The 19,093-nt window shown below is 25.7% G+C and overlaps 1 protein-coding gene and 1 pseudogene across 1 annotated transcript; both read left to right on the forward strand.

Annotated features, from left to right (window-relative positions):
- Positions 1-11,230: 11,230 nt before the first annotated feature.
- LOC113851300 lies at positions 11,231-11,733 on the forward strand (annotated as a pseudogene).
- Positions 11,734-17,692: 5,959 nt separating this feature from the next.
- LOC113851301 (short-chain dehydrogenase cctT-like) lies at positions 17,693-18,823 on the forward strand. Its single transcript, XM_027481765.1, has 3 exons — positions 17,693-18,041; positions 18,177-18,336; positions 18,487-18,823. The coding sequence occupies exons 1-3, from the start codon at positions 17,693-17,695 to the stop codon at positions 18,821-18,823; spliced, it is 846 nt and encodes a 281-aa protein (XP_027337566.1).
- Positions 18,824-19,093: the final 270 nt, after the last annotated feature.

Genomic DNA, 19,093 nt, shown 5'->3' on the forward strand with positions numbered 1-19,093 from the left:
AGCTCTTGTTCCAACACATAGTTTGGCAATTGCTTGAAGTGTTGGTGGTTTGATTCCATTATGCAACTTATATATGCTTTCATGATAACCTATCTTTCAGTTATTGGCTTAATGCTTTTAAGATAAATTTTAAAATATGGGTCTAAAAGCATAGTTGGTGTTGGGTGTATAATATTAAAAACCAACCTCAAACGCTAATACAAAAGCTGCATTGGCAGTTTCCACGATTAGTGGTCATTAATTAAAGTGTCTGTATCTAGCTACTAATGATAGTAATAAACAAATTAAAGTCTTTCTAAAACGTTTTTCCCTTGTTCTATTTATATATATATCATACTCATGATATTCTGAAACTCTTGCTGTACGAATTATGATGACAAATATACACATTAAACCTGCTTCAAGTGATTACATGAAACATTTCAATCTTAATTAAGGCCTTTGGATTACTATATATTGATTATTTCAGACTTTCAGTAGTAATTAGCAAGCAATATATGTCCAATTGTATAGCCTCCAACTCTCCCACTGATTATATTATCAGCTCATCAAGCTGACTTGTCATCTGTGCGGCAATAGTGGTTAATGTTGCGAGGATACACTAATTTACGAAGCCCACTTATGTCATTTTATATTTAACATCCACTTTCTGTGTGCTCCAATCCACCATGCATATTTTCAATAATATACTAATACAAATTGTTGCAATTGGAATATTTAGAAGGTTTAGAACACATAATTAAGTTGGTGCGCAGACCAAACCTTTAATTTCCATGCAAGACAATGACAACATGGCATTTCTTTTTCTTTTTCCTTTTTTTGGTGTGTGCAATCAAGATAAATACTCATTAATTATGGTTAATTGGTTGTAAAGCAAAGACGCCACAACCACAAGGGCATTAGAGAAATGAACGTGACTGCTTGTTCCACATGCTCTCACATCCAATTCCAACTCCTATAAATTCCGTCTTTGGGAAAGTTGATTTCACAAAGGCATTTATTTCATAGTAGCCCAGTCTAATTATAATAATTAGTCATCTTTGTGCAATTTGTTTGTTGTTTTTGCACACAACATGTCTTCCATTGGGGCTCGTTCAGCTGAAATTTTTGTTATGGAGAAGAGGATGAAGGAGAAGATGAAGAGAAAGGAGGAGGAAAGAGCAAAAGGAAGTGAGGTAAGTGCGGAGCAAGAGACAAAAGTGGCTACTAATAGCGTTGGAAAGAACAAGGTGCATCCAGGAAGTGAACCACGAGTCACATCTGATAATGTTACTAAGGTGTAATATTTTTCTACTTAGTGATAACTCACCAAAACTACGGTTTCTATCAAGTGCCCATCATCACCCTTCTTTTTTATTTTTCTTTTCCTCTTCCTGATTTGTACGATAAAGTTTTAAATGTCTGTTTTACAAGCTATCCTAAGTTCACGATCAAAAGCCTGTTTAGTTATTATATAAGTGATAAAAATTTACTGTTATTAATGGCGTGGGCTTTTAGCAATTTGTGACGTACGTGTCTCAAATGAAACTGTGTTACTGCTTCGTCAAAAGAGCACTTTGTGTCTATAAACAGAATAAAAGCGTCATTTCTGTATATAAATTGCAAATCTCATTTACAATTAGCTTTTTCGGTGTAACAGTACATATCCGTATTTTCTTTTATAGAGCAAAAATTTTGTTAGATTGGAAAGAAGGAATGCCTTTTTTACATGTTGTCTTCCTCTTATGCCCTATCGATATAACATGATGTTTTTGTTTGTCACTATATAAAATTGAACAGGGAATAGGATTTATTCACCTGTCAAAGTAAAATATAGTATTCATTATACAAAAAACAAAAGGCATACATATTAAGGATTAAATATTAGATTTGCTTATGTTGATATAACTTTTTCGAACAAAAATTAAACCGATAGTATGAATATTGTAATATGTATTAACCTATAATACTCACATTTTAAGTAGTTTAAGTTGATACAAAACCATAGAGAAATAGAAGAAATGTCTGTAAATCGTAAGAATTAAGGTGGTGAAAGAAACAAATGACTCGAATATTGTTTTGTGATTAAAAAACTTACCGCTGGAGCATAAGAAAAAGCTTTACCATACACTTATAAGTTGTATGAAATAAAGTGTTAAATTGGTAGAAAGCCAATAAAAGAATAAAATAAATGTAACTGAGATGAGAATGTTGTTGAGATTCATACCCGCAATGGCAAAATACACGAAAGAGTTGTTGAGGTTCAATAATGACATTTCTTTAAAAATGATTCATTTTTGTAGAGTCTGTCCAAAAGAACCTAGTACCACGAGAAATTTAAATTGAGAGGAATCAAATACTTCCAAGAATTCCACAAAATGTTCTGTGATTGTATGAAGAAGTATTCTGATTTTGACCAAATATGCAAGAGCAAGAGCTTTCTACGCTGCCAAAGTTTTTTTTTTTTTCTTCCTCTTTTAACAGTAGGACTTGTTCACTACGTTGACTCTTGGTGGTGAGGATACTGTTAAGATGCATCTTCATTGGTCTGAGCGGTTGAGAAAGGAGTGGAAGGATATTCTTACAGAAAATACTCCAATGCTCATGTTAACAAGAATTGTCTCTCTTGGGAGTTAGGTACACTATCCCCTTTAGCTGATTAGATAGATTGTGAGTTACCTCAATACTTAAGGTCAGGGATTCGGTATGAAGTTATATGTCTTCTTGTTAACATTTGATGTCACAAGCAGCCTTGAATGTGATCCGATACTAAGATTTGGCATGTGTTTTATAGATCGGAAAGAAATCTTTTGCAGTGAGAGGACTTCCGATCTGCATTAAATCTCAACCATAGTGTATATATATATATATATATATATATATATATATATATATATATATTATAAAATTTTATTAAATAATATATTTTGATAAAATTAAATGGTTAGATTAGGCACTACACATTTCAGCGGTAAAGTTTTCCCATGAGATGAGAGGATGTAATTCAAACTCAACTACATGGTGACCTGATATTGTAACTTATATAAGGAGTTTTCTTTAGTAACTTCAATATTTGAGCAAGCTTGTCTATCCTGAAGCAAAAATCCAACACTTATATCCTTACAAAAGAGATTCATCTTTCATATGTAATTTTAAGACTATTCTCTTCATTTCAATATACTGATCATGTTGTCACATTTTTTTAATGCTTAATTGCAAAATAATAATAATAATAATAAGTGTAGCAAAGGAAATGTTTAGTAAATTTAAAAATTAAGCACAGAAAAAACAATTAATCAATCAGAAACTAGAATCATTCTCTCTCAAATTTGTTGTTGCTTTGTGGATAATTGCTCCATACTCAAATTCTTTAGTGTATCCCCTCCAAAAAGAAAGACTACTTACAATACCATCTTCTATCAGCTTTTTTGTATAAATAAAATATAAAGAATAAAAAATTTCAAATACATCCCTCATTTAAAAAATCATGAAATACATTTTCTTTTTAACATGATCATGTTCAAGTTAGTATGAGAAGTGTTTATTTAGAAATAGATAGCCTAAAATTGGTGTGACTTACAGCACAATCGAGCCAAAATTAATACATAACATGTTCATATAAAAATAAAACATAAATCATTGATGATAGTGTAACTTATAAAGTGTAACCTACTCAAGTTTTTCTATCTTAAACTTTAAAAGGTTATAATGTTTTGCATATAATTTCAATTTATGAAAATCATATATCTATTTATATAATTTTATTTAGATTTATTCAATTAAGTTTGTCTGAAATTCATAATATAAAGATGCAACATTAACGCTAATAAAAAAAGACATTTTAACTTTCAACACCAATTAATTTTTAAATAATAACAAAATACATCAATTAAAACTTAATTAATATGAGGTTATCACCTTTAGTATCTTGTTATTACACAATCAAGTGATGAAAAAAAAAATATATATATATATATATATAAATACTTAAAATATTCAAAAAAATAGAAAAAATAGAAAAAAAAGTTAAAATTTTGAAAGAATAAATTATCTAAACACCTATGATATTTTGTTAAATAGATCTCAAAAAGTAACATAATAGTTAAATAAATATATAATTTAAATAAATTAAAATTTTATCTAAAAAATTATGTTATTTCAAATTTTAAGATCAAAGAGGTAAAAAAAAGTTAAGTACACTCATTTCAAACTAAGTAAATCCGTGTTAAGGTATGTCTATATTCAGTTATAAACAAGATTGTACTTATTATAAATACTGTTGTGCATAAGTCGTACGAGAATTGTGCAATTTATGCGTAATTAACAAATCATTCTACCTTTAAAGAACTAATTTTAAGTACAGTTATATTCAACTATAAGTTATTCAATTTTTATGCAATTTATGCATAAATTATAATTTAAGTTGCCTTACTACGATTTATGTATTAAGATATTTTAAATCTTTTTAAAAATAAAATATTTTTTATTTTAATTAAAAAAAAGTCTCATCATGTTTTTTAGTGTTATATTTCTTAATAGAAGTAAATGAATACAAACTATTATGTTTTTATACCCTTATATATATATATATATATATATATATATATATATATATATTTTGCCTTTTTTATTTTACATTACGGAAGCTAAGAGAGTGTCATTTTTCAAATAAATATATACAATAGATAAAGATGCATCAGTATTATTTTTGAAAGAAGATAAACTTGAGAACATCCCTCTCAAGTAGGATTTCAATAGTGCATCTTCTCATATAATATAAGAAAGAAATCAACACAAGACTCTCAAGCAGCGACACAACATAAGAACCCAAATTCATGTATGAAGAAGCATGCAATATAATCTATGGATCATTCTCTTCCTCATCGTCATCATTGGCTCTTGCAGCAGATGCCTCAGCTTCTTCCAGCAGATGTCTCAGCGTCCAACTTCTCCTCTTTTTCAATCAAAATTTTGTGTTCAAGTTCTGCTGTGGGTCCCAAACGACTCATGAAAACCCAAATACCCTCTTGATTCAAAGACCAAACTTGGTACCCAATATCATGAGAACTAATGCGAAGAGGAGACTCAACACCCTCTAGCCTGTCACCATGGCCACAGAAAATGGCCCAAGCATATTCAGCAGCATCAATAAGGCAAGTGAAAGCACTCACGGAAGCATAGGCTCTTCCTTGGTGTGCACTTCTTGGGTTTTCACCTCTAATGTTCACAAACCTATTCAACACAGTCTTCAAACACATACCTTCTGTTATCAACTTGGTGCATGCAGACATGCGACATGCTCTTTCGAAGCAAGTGTTTTGGTCTTCCACGCAGAAACGCGAAATACCTGGTAAATGTCCTAGCAATGTCAGGGCTTCATGTGCCATTGGCACTACCTGAGGGCGTAACCTTCCTATTATTTTTGGATCAGCGTCATCCACTGGGTAGCCTGCATGCAGAGATTTACAATTGTGTGTGGGAAGAGTTGAAATAGAAGTTCAATTAAAATTGCACCAATTTTATTCCAATAAAAAGGAATAAAATTTAATACTTATTTGTATTCAGGAAAAAAAAGTAAGGATAAGAATGTAGCCATTCTTTTTAATTAGATTAAATGAATGCAAATTCAATTTTTTTATACAAAATCTTGTCTTTGCACCATAATTGGAAAGGAAAGAGAATGTAATTTATGGTTGAAATTTTTACTGAAAAAGAATGCTACCAGAGAGGATCTAAATATTTAAATAAGTTAAACAGAAAGAATGCAGTGATTAAATGGGAAAAGAGATATACCTCGGCGATGGTGATTAAGATCCTCGTAATGAGCATATTTCTTAAAAATCCTTTGAAGGGTGTCCTTGCTTTCATCGCAAAGGCTGGGGAACTGAAGAGTGTATAAGAGGCCAGGGAAGGCAATAGCAAAGGTGCGCTCTCCCATTTGGACAACAACAGTGTCCTTTGTGAGGGGCCACTTAAAGTTATCTATGGAACAAACGGTGGCAAGAATGGGACAGTTGATTTGCATTATGAGTTTAATGGTAAACCCCCCATAGCTCAGTATTCTAATTTTGCTCATCCTAGTAGGAGCATAGTCCATTAAACTCACTGCACTCAGTCCATAATGAAAAAGTTCAGTGATGCTCCCCCGGGAGACCCTATTCTCATCTTCTGGCATTCTTAACATTGTTACCACGGTGCAAATTTACCTACAATAAATTTCACATAAGCATTTTACCATAAAACAAACAAAATAAAATGAGAGTAGAATTGGCATTAACATGATTACTTATGGCAAATTAAACTCTTGTTACAATCTTGACTAAACCGGCCTAAATAAATTATGGATTTTTGCAATTTTGTGGGTAGTCAATTTGTGAGAGCACAGAAGAGAAATGGTGAAACGTTTGGAAGAAGGGAGAAAGAAGGAAAGAGAAAAAGAGAAAGAGGAAGGAGAAGGAAAGAAGAAAGAAGAAGAAGGCTAAGGATATATGTTATATGTTATATGTTGTGAAAGAGAAAAAGAAACGAAAGAAGTAAAAGAAAAAAATTAATAGCCATACAAAAACTATGATGAGATGAAGAAGAAGAGGATGGAAAATGGGAGGAGAAAAAAGAGAAGAATTGAAACCCATAAAAAGATATGAAGAGATGAAGAAGGAGGAAGACTGAAGAATATATATAGCATTAGCACGACACAGTGAGAGAGAAATAGCATTCGGACATGACAGTGAAACAGAAAGGAGAAGAGATGCATGCAGTGACAGACAATATCTTTGTCAGCATCCTTGGAAATAGGTAAAAGTTGCCTACTAAACGCGTTTAGAATATTTTCTGTGGACCTCACACTATGTGTTAAAATTAATTAATAATGAATAAAAATATTTATTAATATTCTAAAAGTATTAACTATAACATTAAAAATAAAAATAGTGTTAAAAATATAAAAATTTATTCACTTTTAAAAATTTTAATATATTTTAATATAATTTTCTAACTATTTATTGGCATTAATTATTATTATTATTATTATTATTATTATTATTATATACACACACGTTACTTTGACAACGGTAGGAATATTTATTAAAACAGTTTTCAAGACTAGGAGAGGAGAATGGTTAAGATTAAAAATTTGTTGATATGTATGTAAAAAAAAATATTTATTTTGTTTCAATTTAAATTGTTTAAATATAATTTAATAATTTTTTTATTCTTTTTATTTTCATAATATATATATATATATATATATATTAGTGAAATCCTATAATTTAAAATAATAAAATAACTTTCTAAATAAAATTTAATTTTTTTTGTTAAAATAATTATATATTAATTTTTTAAAATTTTATACCATATATGTCAATTGTGTGAAAGAATTTCTCCATTTTCCAAACGTATAGATTAATTATTTATGAACTTACCATCTTTTATTTTTAATATCTAAATCAGAGAGTATATAATAAAAAAGTTATATAAATTATATTTGTATTAAAATTATATAATATAATTCATTAATAGTATTAAATATTATAGTTTAATAAAAATAGTTATTTGTTAATTTTTAATTGTACATTTTTAAATACATGTTAAAAATTAATATTTTATTATTACTCAACAAATATTAAATATTTAGTTCTAATTTGATAATAATAATAATAATAATAATATATTATATAAGTAAAATTATTTTTCAATTAATTAAATATTTGATTATTTATTTTGAATTATAAAAATTAAAATCAATAAAAAATGATGATTGTATGGATAAATTCATTGTGACTTTACAGTTGCAGTGTATAATTTAAAATAAATTAATTTTTTTTGCACTGCACATATACTGCACATATATTTTTTTAATTTATATTTATATTTTAAATTAAACGGTAATTATTTTATTATTAAAAATAATTGATGTTTTAGGAATTTAATAATGTGTGCCTTTAAAACAACTATAATGAAATGAGAATTAATAAATAAAAACAATAAGCATTAATTAAAAACTTTGAAAAATAGAACATTATAAATATGTTATTTTTATAATTATTAAAATAAATAATAAATTTTAATTTTAATTCTTGAAATTTACATGTTAATTAAATTCCTTTTTAAATGAATAATTTGATTATTAAATTGGGATTGGAACTATTCAGTGGTCGGTGCAGATATTTCGTTGCATGCAGATATTTGATTGCATGCCTGTCCAAGTGGCATTTTTCTTATTGAATTTGGTAATTTTTTCAGGGAGCGTTTCATTTAAGGCTTTGAAGTTGGAAATGAGAATTACATTTCGTGCCATTCAGTTTTTATTTAAAAAATAAATAATAAAATACCTTTAATTATATATATATATATATATATATATTAATAACTTTATTTATATTAAATAATGTATTTTATTTAATAAAAATAATAATTATATTTTAATTCTTATGTTCTCAATAATTTTTTATTCAATCTAAATTTTTGTTCTTAAATTCTTTTTTTTTTCTTTTTTTCTTTTACTGACCTAACTAATAACAATTGTTCAGCTTCTGTTTCACTGTCTAATTAGTCACTATTTTGAAGACAAGCATAAAGGCTCCACTTATTTTTGAAGCTTGGTTATTTTGTCACTTTTTAAATATGTTAAACTTAACTTCAGTCAGTTCATTTTAATTTTGATGAATTTAACTCAGACTTAACTTTAATATTATAACTTCATTTTTTGTAATTTTTAGATTTAGTTATCTAATTTTGAGATTTCCATAGAGATACAAAAAATAGAAAAGATATTCACCTTTTTTAATAATCACTTTAAAAGTTATATGTATGATTTTTAAATTAATTAATAATATATAATTTGACTATTATCAACAAATTAAAATATACAATAAGTATAATTTTAAAATATTTTAAAAAAACTAATTATTCTTGTTAATAATATAAATACATAACTATGTGATTGTTAAAAAAATATATTATTAGTTTATTTTAGTTAACGTATAGAAATAAAAATGATACTATTTTTGTTGTTCCCAACAATAGTGTCCTTTGTGAGGGGCCACTTAAAGTTATCCACCCAACAAAATGTTAAATGTGTTAAGAATGAGACAGTTGATTTGCATTTTAAGTTTAATGTTAAACCCCCAAATCTCAATATTCTAATTTGTTTTCACCCTAGCTGGAGCATAGTCCATTAAACTCACTGCACTCAGTTCATAACTAGAAAGTTCAGTGATGTTCCCTGGAAACCCTGTTCTCATCTTCTGGCATTCTCAACATTGTGGTATGTATAGCAAATTACACTCTTGTTACAATCTTTACTAAACAGCCTAAACAAGTAAAGGATTTGCTTACACTCTTGTTTTTAATTTTTCATTTTTATAATACATTATTATTCTCATTTAAATCATTTTTATACATGTTAATGAAATCTTATAATTTAAAATAATTTTTTGAATAAATTTATAAAATTATTTTCTAAAAATAATTATATATCAGTTTTAAATTTTATACCATTTATGTTAATTGTACAACGTATAGATTAATTATTTATGAACTTTCTATTTTTTATTTTCAATATATAAATCAAATAAGTGTTTTGTTTTTCTATTAGGTAAAAAAAATTTATTTGGGTAAGAGTTTATTTGAAAATGTTTCTAAAATATTAATCAGTTTTTGTACACTAAGGGTAAATAATTAAAAAGTTTCATAAAGTAAATTTGTATTAAAAATAATATATATATATATATATGTGATATATTAATAATATTAAATATTATATTTTAACAATAAATAATTATTTATTAATTTTTAATGTTATGCTTTTTTAATACATGTTAAAAAATTAATATTTTATTATTACTTAATAAAAATTAAAATATTTAGTTCTAATTTGTTAATAATAACATATATTATAAAAAGCAATATTTTTTCAATTAAACCAACCATTTGATTATATATTTTGAATTATAAAAAAAAATTAATAATAAATAATGACGATATGGACAAATTAATTGCAACTTTATAAGTGCAGTGTATGATTTAAAATAAATTAATTTTTTTCTACTGCACATGCACTGCACATATATTTTTTTAATTCAAATTCAGTTTTTAAATTAAAAAGTAGGTATTTTATCATTAACAATAATTTTTGTTTTTCAAATTTAATAACATGTCTTTAAAACAAATATAATAAAATATAAATTATCAAATAAAAATAATAAGCATTATTATTAACAAATTTGCACAGTGGTAACAAAAATTTACTATGATCCTTTTGTACAATAAATTAAATCTTCATCTAATGTGACATTTTTATTATTAACAAATAAAAATAAAAGTGTACTTCATCTAATGTGACATTTTGCACAGTGGCATTTTTATTATTAATAAATAAAAATATACTTCCAATAAATTAAGTTTTCATCTATTTTTAAAAAATAAAACTCTATAATTAAAAAAAATAAAAGTAGTAAAATATAAAAAAATTAATCAACAATAACCCTTTTGTCTTCCATTTAAATGAAAATACAAAAAAAAATTATTAATTATATTTTCTACTACCGTTTCCAAAACATATAAATAAAGCGTGTCTGTCAAAAATTTTATAAACATTGATATAATGCAGAAGTTATAATAATATAGTTAGTATAGGTTTGCATTCTGATTTGGAAACTTTTATGCACTCTTTTAAAATTCAAAAGCAATTTATTAGGTGGAACTTACAATTGCTCTCAAAAGCATTATCAAACACACTATTAATAATACAAAAATAAACATAAATTTATGATTATTTAAAAGTAATCGAAATATGGACTAATTAGATTTATCCAACTCGTGTATAGGGCATTTAGATTGGAGAAAGAAATGAATTTTCTACTCACGTTGATTGAATGAAAATTTAAGCTGAAATTTAAAATTTTTTAACTCTCCAACTTTATAAAATAATATTTTATTTTATTTTAATTATTTTTAATATAAAATGACAACAAAAATAAATAAAATAAATTTTTTCATAAAATTAAATATTAACAATATTTTTTTGGATATTTTAAGAAACTAATATAATCTCAAAATCTAATATAAAAGTTTATTCTAATGTGACATGATAAGTTACTGTATAAATTTTATTTAAAAAGAGATAAATACAAAATTTATTGAATTGATATTGATAACAACTCTATAAACACTACCACGCACTGCTCTGTTTTGGAAAGCCAAGTCGGCTTCTCTCTGAGAGAAAAAGAAAACATCATCATCATCTGCATCAATGTCTAAGGTTCTTCTTCCTTTCCAACGCCTAGCTCTCCTCTCAACGCTGTTCATCTACTACTCTCTAGCTGATGTTGGCACTGGTGTCAAATATGGTTCGCCCTTTTTACGAAGTAAGCAAAAAAGTTCACATACCCAAATATTAATATGGCTCTATTAAGTCGATTATCTTACTGTGTGTTGTGATGAAACAGCAACAACAGCGTGTTTAGGGAGAGATGCATCACAGTTTCCATCCAACAACTTGTTTGGAGCAGCAGGGGAAGATATATGGGACAATGGAGCAGCATGTGGGAGGCAGTACCTGATAAGGTGCATTAGTGCAGCAGTTCCTGGAAAATGCATTCTTAGCCAGGCAATTCAGATAACCATTGTCGATAAAGCACTTTCCTCTCTTTCTAGGCCTTCCATTACACGACCATCTATGCTCTCTCCACTACTGCATTTGAGGCCATAGCTAGTTCTTCTCCTTCCTTCATTAACATTGAATTCCAACAGTAAGTAATTCAACCCTCTCAATTTATTATTGCTTCTGTTCCTTGTTGAGAAAATCAAATCTTGGAATCTTCCACTCTGTTTTATTGTAAACAAATTATTTTTTGTCTTTTTATTGTCTATTTTTAAATCAAATAATAGACTTGTTTCAATTGTTTTCCGCCTATGTTTTAAAACTTTCAACTATATATATTCATTCACATAAATATTTTTATTTCAATTTTAGATGAATTCATGCTTGTTTACTGGTTTATTGAAATGTGAAGTAAAAATAATTTTCTCTGCTCTGAAAACACAGTAATTTTCTCAAATTGCAGGGTTTGAAGGCGTTATTATGCAAGAGGAAGAGTGGTAATTTTGTTGGCATAAAAATTAGTGTTTTTGTCGATTGTTGATTTGTTGCATAAAAATAGACTTGTTTCATGATTGTTGATTTCTCAAAATGGGTTCATATGTTTTCTCTTAATATTGCAAAAAGCAAGAGATTGTATATCAATCAACAGCAGACGCTGAATTTATTGTTGTAGAAAGAGCTATTAATCAAGATTAAAGAATATTTTAACAGATTCAAGCTTATAGCAAGACTAAAGCTAAATTTTTGTCATATCCAAGCAGCACTTTCAATATCAGACCATCTTTTGTTTAATGGAAAGACTAATCATTTCAAAGTTAAGTTGTTCTATTTAAAATGAGTGTAGGAAAATAAAGATATAAGTTTAGTTTATTGCACAACTGAAAACTAACCTCCTGATATCTTTATCAATTCATTTCCACTTAACAGGTTTGAGTAGGAGTAGTGTTAAAGCGTGTCTTTAGAAAGGTGTCAACTTTTTTTTTTTACTATTTTTATTAATTTGAATAAGTCAAAGATTATCTTGATAGTCAGATTCTGTTTACTAGTTGTTAGTGAATAAATTGTTTGCATCTTTCGGCTAATATTTACTGAAGTTTGTTATTTTGTTGCTAAAACTGTAGGATATGATTTCACCTGTTGTGTATTTAAATTCAAATTCTTTCATTAATTTATTATGAGGAGTCTTTTTTCTTTTTCTTTTTCTTTTTTGGTCTTCAATTTTATTTTTAAGTTTAAGTTGTTTTCATCTTTTAGCCCTAAAGTTTGCTATTTTGTTACTAGAATTGTGAAATATAATATCATCAGTCATATTTTTAAATTTAAGTTCATTCTAAAAAATTATGAGGAACCTTTATTCATGTTTTTTTTTCCTGTCTTTTGATTTCTTTTAATGTTTAAGAAAACAACATATATAATATTGTATTTGGTATATATATATAAAAAAATTTGTATATTACTATTCTTGTACTATATTTATTATATCAATCATTTTATTTCACACTTTTTTCTTTTTTATTGTATACATGTTTTTGCAAACTTTTTTTCTTTATTATATTGCAAAACTTCATGAAAATAGCTAGCATGACCTTAGATGTATATATATATTTTTAGTAGTTTTATACTGCTTAAAGAGAACTGTCTCCCATGAAAGATACATACAATTTAGTAATATATATACTTTTTAATATCAGGTAAATATCAAATGAAATCGATTCTAAGATATGTAAGCGTCCTCAAATTGCTTCTTTTTAATTTTTTCCAATAACAAAAACTCGACACTAGTATGACAGCTCATGATCACGCTTAACTTATTCCAATGCTGCCAAAAAGTAAACGCATGATCGAAGCTCTACTCAATTAATTATTTATGAACTTACTATTTTTTATTTTTAATATATAAATCAAACAAGTATTTTGTTTTTCTATTAGGTAAAAAAAAAATATTTGGGTAAGAGTTTATTTGAAAATGTTTCTAAAATATTAATCAGTTTTTTACACTGAGGGTGAATAATTAAAAAGTTTCATAAAGTAAATTTGTATTAAAAAATAATATATATATATATATATATATACGTAATATATTAATAATATTAAATTATATTTTAACAATAAACAATTATTTATTAATTTTTAATGTTATGATTTTTTAATACATGTTAAAAATTAATATTTTATTATTACTTAACAAAAAGTAAAATATTTAATTCTAATTTGTTAATAATAACATATATTATAAAAAGCAATATTTTTTCAATTAAGTCAACCATTTGGTTATATATTTTGAATTATAAAAAAATAAAATTAATAATAAATAATGATGACATGGACAAATTAATTATGACTTTATAAGTGCAGTGTATAATTTAAAATAAATTAATTTTTTTACTGTACATGCACTGCACATATATTTTTTAATTCAAATTCAGTTTTTAAATTAAACAGCAGGTATTTTATCATTAACAATAAATTTTTTTCAAATTTAATAACGTGTGTCTTTAAAACAAATATAATAAAATAGAAATTATCAAATGAAAATAATAAGCATTAATTAATAACTTTATAAAATAGAATATAGTTAATATGTATATTTTTATAATTACTAAAATAAATAATAAATGTCAATTTTAATTCTTAAAATTCACATAAGTTAATAAATTTTCTTTTTGAATTTATTTCTCATTTATATAATTAATAAGGTTTTTTTTCCTTTTGACTCTTTATTTATGTTAATTTTTTTAAAAATTGTATTAAAAGAGATAAGATTAAATATTAGAGGAAGAATAATATTTTATATTTTTAATTTAAAAATTTATTGTAGTTAAAAAAATGAAAATTTATGAAATAGAAAGAACATGTATTTGAAGACCTGAAACATTTGAATATATAAATTATTTTTTATAATAATTACAAATAAATATTAATTTAATTATTAACATAGAAATAAGTTAATAAATTTCTTTGTTTCAATTAATAAATAAGTTAATATCAATATAGCCATGTTTTTTTTTTTAAATGGCTATATTGATATTTTCAGTTTTTGATAAATGAAATAAGAGTAAATATTGGTAGACATATTATTTTAATTATTTTGATAAAAAAAAAAGTAACTGAGTAAATAATAAAATTAATATAATTACATTTCTTTTTATCGTTAACAATTTGAATAGCTTTTGTAACTCTTTTTTTTTATTAAGATAGTAGATGTTTTATTGCATAGATGAAAAATTATTAATTGATTAAAAGTTTGTAGATCTTTCTTTTATCAAGCCATCTTTGGCAAAGTCTATCAAATATACATCAAATGTTCACCAACTAATGTTTAGCTTGTTTTCTTCTATAGGCCTTCAGTACTCTTTTTAAATATTAGTGTTTTATGTTTATTACTATTAAATTATTGTTTTAGTATTTATTATGTTAGTTATTAATTTTATAAATTTTTAATTTATAAAATAATATTTATTTTATACTTATATATAGATAATAAATAAATGAGTAAAATTAATATTGTTTTAGAATTAAATATATTTAACTAAAAATTAAAATAATTAATATATATAATTTAAATATAAATAATAAAATATATATTTTTTTCGCGAGTATGTCATCCATCATTTAAAGTTAAAAATGATATATATTAAAAGAACAGTGTGCATTAATATGTGCACTTCTTAAATGGTGAATCGTTTTTAAAGCCGTTAAAGATAATAATTTAAGAATTAAATAAATTTTTTATTAAAATAAATATTTTTATTTTTAAAATTTATTTCTATAAAACATGTCATTAATAATTAATCTCTAATATTTAAAAGGATACAAAATTTATTTTTTATTGAGAAAAATATGAATAAAACTTTTAATTAATATTTATTTACTTTTCAAAATATTAAAAATTAATAAATTTATACATACATTAATTTCAAAAAAATAAAAATATTTATAGGACTTAAAATGTATTTAAATTTAATTTTAAATGAATAATTTGATTAATGACTTAGGATTGGGACCATTCAGATGACCATGCAGATATTTCCTTGCATGCACTGTGTGATGGTCCATATGGCAATTTTTTACTTGAATTTGGGTAATTTTGCGGGAACCATTTATTAAACCCTTTGACGTTGGAAAAAAAATTTTTGGATGGAGATGAGGCTGAAATTTTCTGGAAAGAAATTTCTGAATGAGCATGGGAATTACATTTCTTGCTATTTTGATTTTATTTAAAAATAATAAAACACCTTATATATATATATATATATAAGTGTATTTTAATTAACTTATAAAAATAACAATAATACTATTTTGTAACAAAAGATTTACCTTCAATTTTTTTTCCTTAAAAGCTTTATAGGTATGATTTTCATATTAATTTTATAGCTAAAAGTGATAATTAGATGTAGTTTATTTTATTTTATTTTTATACAAGATAATGTTGATTTTAGAATTTTTGGTCTAAAATTTAAACTCCTTGTATTATAAATGAAATTCACCTAGAGTTTGATATTTACTTAGTTAAAGAACTACTGATTATAAGTCCCCAAAAAAAATGTACAACTGATTTTGTTTCCCAAGCATTACAAAATAAATTAAGAGTGTTACTGGTTTAAACAATTATTTTAAATGTTAATTTAATTAAAAATTAAAAATATGTGTTTGACGTAGATATCAATCAAATCTTATATAATTTTTTTTAACCTCAAATACAAGAAAATATATTATAAAATCAAAGAGGTAACGTATATTTTTTCCCCCCTTTTAAGATCACCAGAGGACAAAAACTTAAAAACAAGTAAAGTTGGTGGCCTTGACAGGAAAGATTTTTAGTTTATTTTTTAAAATATTACCAAGAGGCAACAAAATATCAAAGCTCAAAGATGAAGGTCTCAAGATTGAAATTATAAAATATGGGTGGAACATATGGTTTTAGTTTTAATTATTTTTCATATTTTTTAATTTTAAAAAAAATTCAATGTCATTATTTAGTATAAAGTCATGCTACATTTCCCACAATTTCAATATAGTTATTGATATAATAAGTTTTACTTTGATTATAGGGGTATAATTAAGTTATTTATGAATTATTTAAATTTAATTTACTAAATACTTATTTAAATTAATCTTTTCAGTTAAATAAATAAATTTATATTTATATTAATTATTTAAATAATTTAAATTTAAATTTTATAAGCTTAACATTAATAATTTGAAAATAACTAGTATATATATAATTATATGTAATTTTATTTATTATATTTGCTTAAAAAATTAAACTTTAATTATTATTATTATTATTATTATATACTAGTTTCAATTTTAAGTGTTTCATTTTAAATAAATTATTTTTATGTATATAAATTATATTTTATTATTATTTTAATTTCTTTTTTAAAATAAAAGATATTTAAATTTTATTCAAAGTCTATAATAAATATATAATTAAATGAATAAATATTAATAATTTAATAAGTAAATATCAAAATTTCAAAATTTCAAATTTTAATCAAATCAAATCCAAGTTTTAAATTTTTTTAATTTAAATAAATGAATCATGATTGAAGATATTTTATTTTTTTATATTTAAATTTAAAATATTTAACTTGACTTATTTATATTCTTAACAGTAGAGGTTATATTAAAAATTTATGAAGATTAAAGCAAATTATTTATAATATTTAAAATAAATCAATATTTATAAAGATTCATAACTAGTTTAACCTTTCATTTTTTTTTATTCATAATTTTACAGTATTTATTTTAGCAATTGTGTAATTGTTTACATTGTAACTTTTGATTTCAGAGAAAATCTCTCTCTCTCTCTCTCTCTCTCTCTCAGATGAAAGGCAGACGATCTGGCATAGTGTTACCAGCCTCGTGCAAAATAAATATAAGGTAGGTGCCACAATGTCCATTGTAAGAGTAATATAAAGTATGGTTTTAATTAATATTATATCTTATTTAAATGAAGTTAACTTTTAAATTCACAATAAAATATTCAAATTAATTCAAACGAAATTTTCATCATGATTCATGAGTACTTTATAAGGAACGTAGGTTAGGAAAGATGGATTCATAATCTGGAATTTTGTTTGATTTGGTTGTGATTGTTGGTAAGCTATGGAGAGGCACAGCGAGGAGCAACACAAACCTGTGGTTCTAATCACAGGTTGCTCAACGGGAGGGATTGGGCACGCGCTTGCACGCGCCTTCGCAGACAACAAATGCAAGGTGGTAGCGACAAGCAGGTCGCTGTCGAGCATGGCGGAGCTGGAACACGACCAACGCATGTTTTTGCAAGAGCTTGATGTTCAGTCCGATGAAAGCGTGCGTAGGGTCGTTGACGCTGTTATAGACAAATACGGTCGCATCGACGTGTTGGTCAACAACGCTGGTGTCCTGTGCGTGGGTCCACTCGCCGAGGTTCCTCTCCCTGCCATCCAAAGCACTTTTGATACCAACGTCTTTGGTTCGTTTCCTCTCCTTCTTCTTTTTCTTTGCAAATTCCTTATTTAAATAGATTGGTTAAAAAGAAAATGGTCACAAGCTAAGGACTTAGTGTGGTTTGTTTAACTATGTTGTATGTTTGATTCGACATACGAAGGTTCGATGAGAATGGTTCAGGCTGCTGTTCCTCACATGGGAAAGAGGAAACAGGGAACGATTGTAAATATTGGCAGTGTTGCTGGCTTGGCCTCTGTTCCTTGGTCAGGCACTTACAGTGCTTCCAAAGCTGCTCTTCATGCTTTGACAGATACATTAAGGTATTTTTCTTCTTCCCCTTCATCAAAACAACCAGGGGCAACAGAGATTCACTTTGCTTTTATAAAAATTGTTACTTTGTTATGTACAAAAGTTTAAAGAATGCAACAATGTACAATTTGGGGTCCAATTATTTAGAATATCATACACAGATTGGAACTTGGACACTTTGGAATTGATGTTGTGAATGTTGTCCCTGGAGCTATCAAATCAAATATTGGAAATTCTGCCATGGCCAACTACAACCTCATGCCTGAATGGAACTTGTTCAAGCCATTTGAAGCAGCAATCAAAGAGAGAGCTTGTTTGTCTCAGGGGTCTAAATCGACCCCAACAGATGAATTTGCTAAAACCACTGTATCTGCTATCCTTAAGAAGAATCCACCTGCATGGTTCTCCTATGGCCATTACTCTACCTTCATGGCTATCATGTACCATTTACCACTCTTTGTTAGAGACTTCATTTTCAAGAAATTTATGAAATGCTAAGCAACCGTTGGGTGTTTATGAAATTTATTTTGTGCTATGAGATTTATTTTTTACTAAAAAAGGTTATAAGATAAGGTTTAAAGGTTATAGAATAATGCCTGGGCTTTTAGCCCCTTTGTTTAGAAAAAAAAAAAGTTTATAGAATACATGTCGGTTAAATAAACGTAAAATAAAAACACAATAGAATAAAAATTTACTCTATTTTTTTCTTATTTTTATTCATTAAACAAATTCTAATGTTTCAAATACAAATGTTGATCTAACTATAAT

Source organism: Abrus precatorius, unplaced genomic scaffold (assembly GCF_003935025.1).
Source record: "Abrus precatorius isolate BTA unplaced genomic scaffold, Abrus_2018 Scaffold9, whole genome shotgun sequence".
Lineage (NCBI taxonomy): Eukaryota > Viridiplantae > Streptophyta > Magnoliopsida > Fabales > Fabaceae > Abrus > Abrus precatorius.

Coding starts and splice junctions, on each gene's coding strand:
- LOC113851301 (XM_027481765.1), top strand. CDS start 17,693: ATGGAGAGGCACAGCGAGGAGCAACACAAACCTGTGGTTCTAATCACA. Junction 18,042..18,176: donor TTTTGATACCAACGTCTTTG/GTTCGTTTCCTC, acceptor CGACATACGAAG/GTTCGATGAGAATGGTTCAG. Junction 18,337..18,486: donor GCTTTGACAGATACATTAAG/GTATTTTTCTTC, acceptor TATCATACACAG/ATTGGAACTTGGACACTTTG.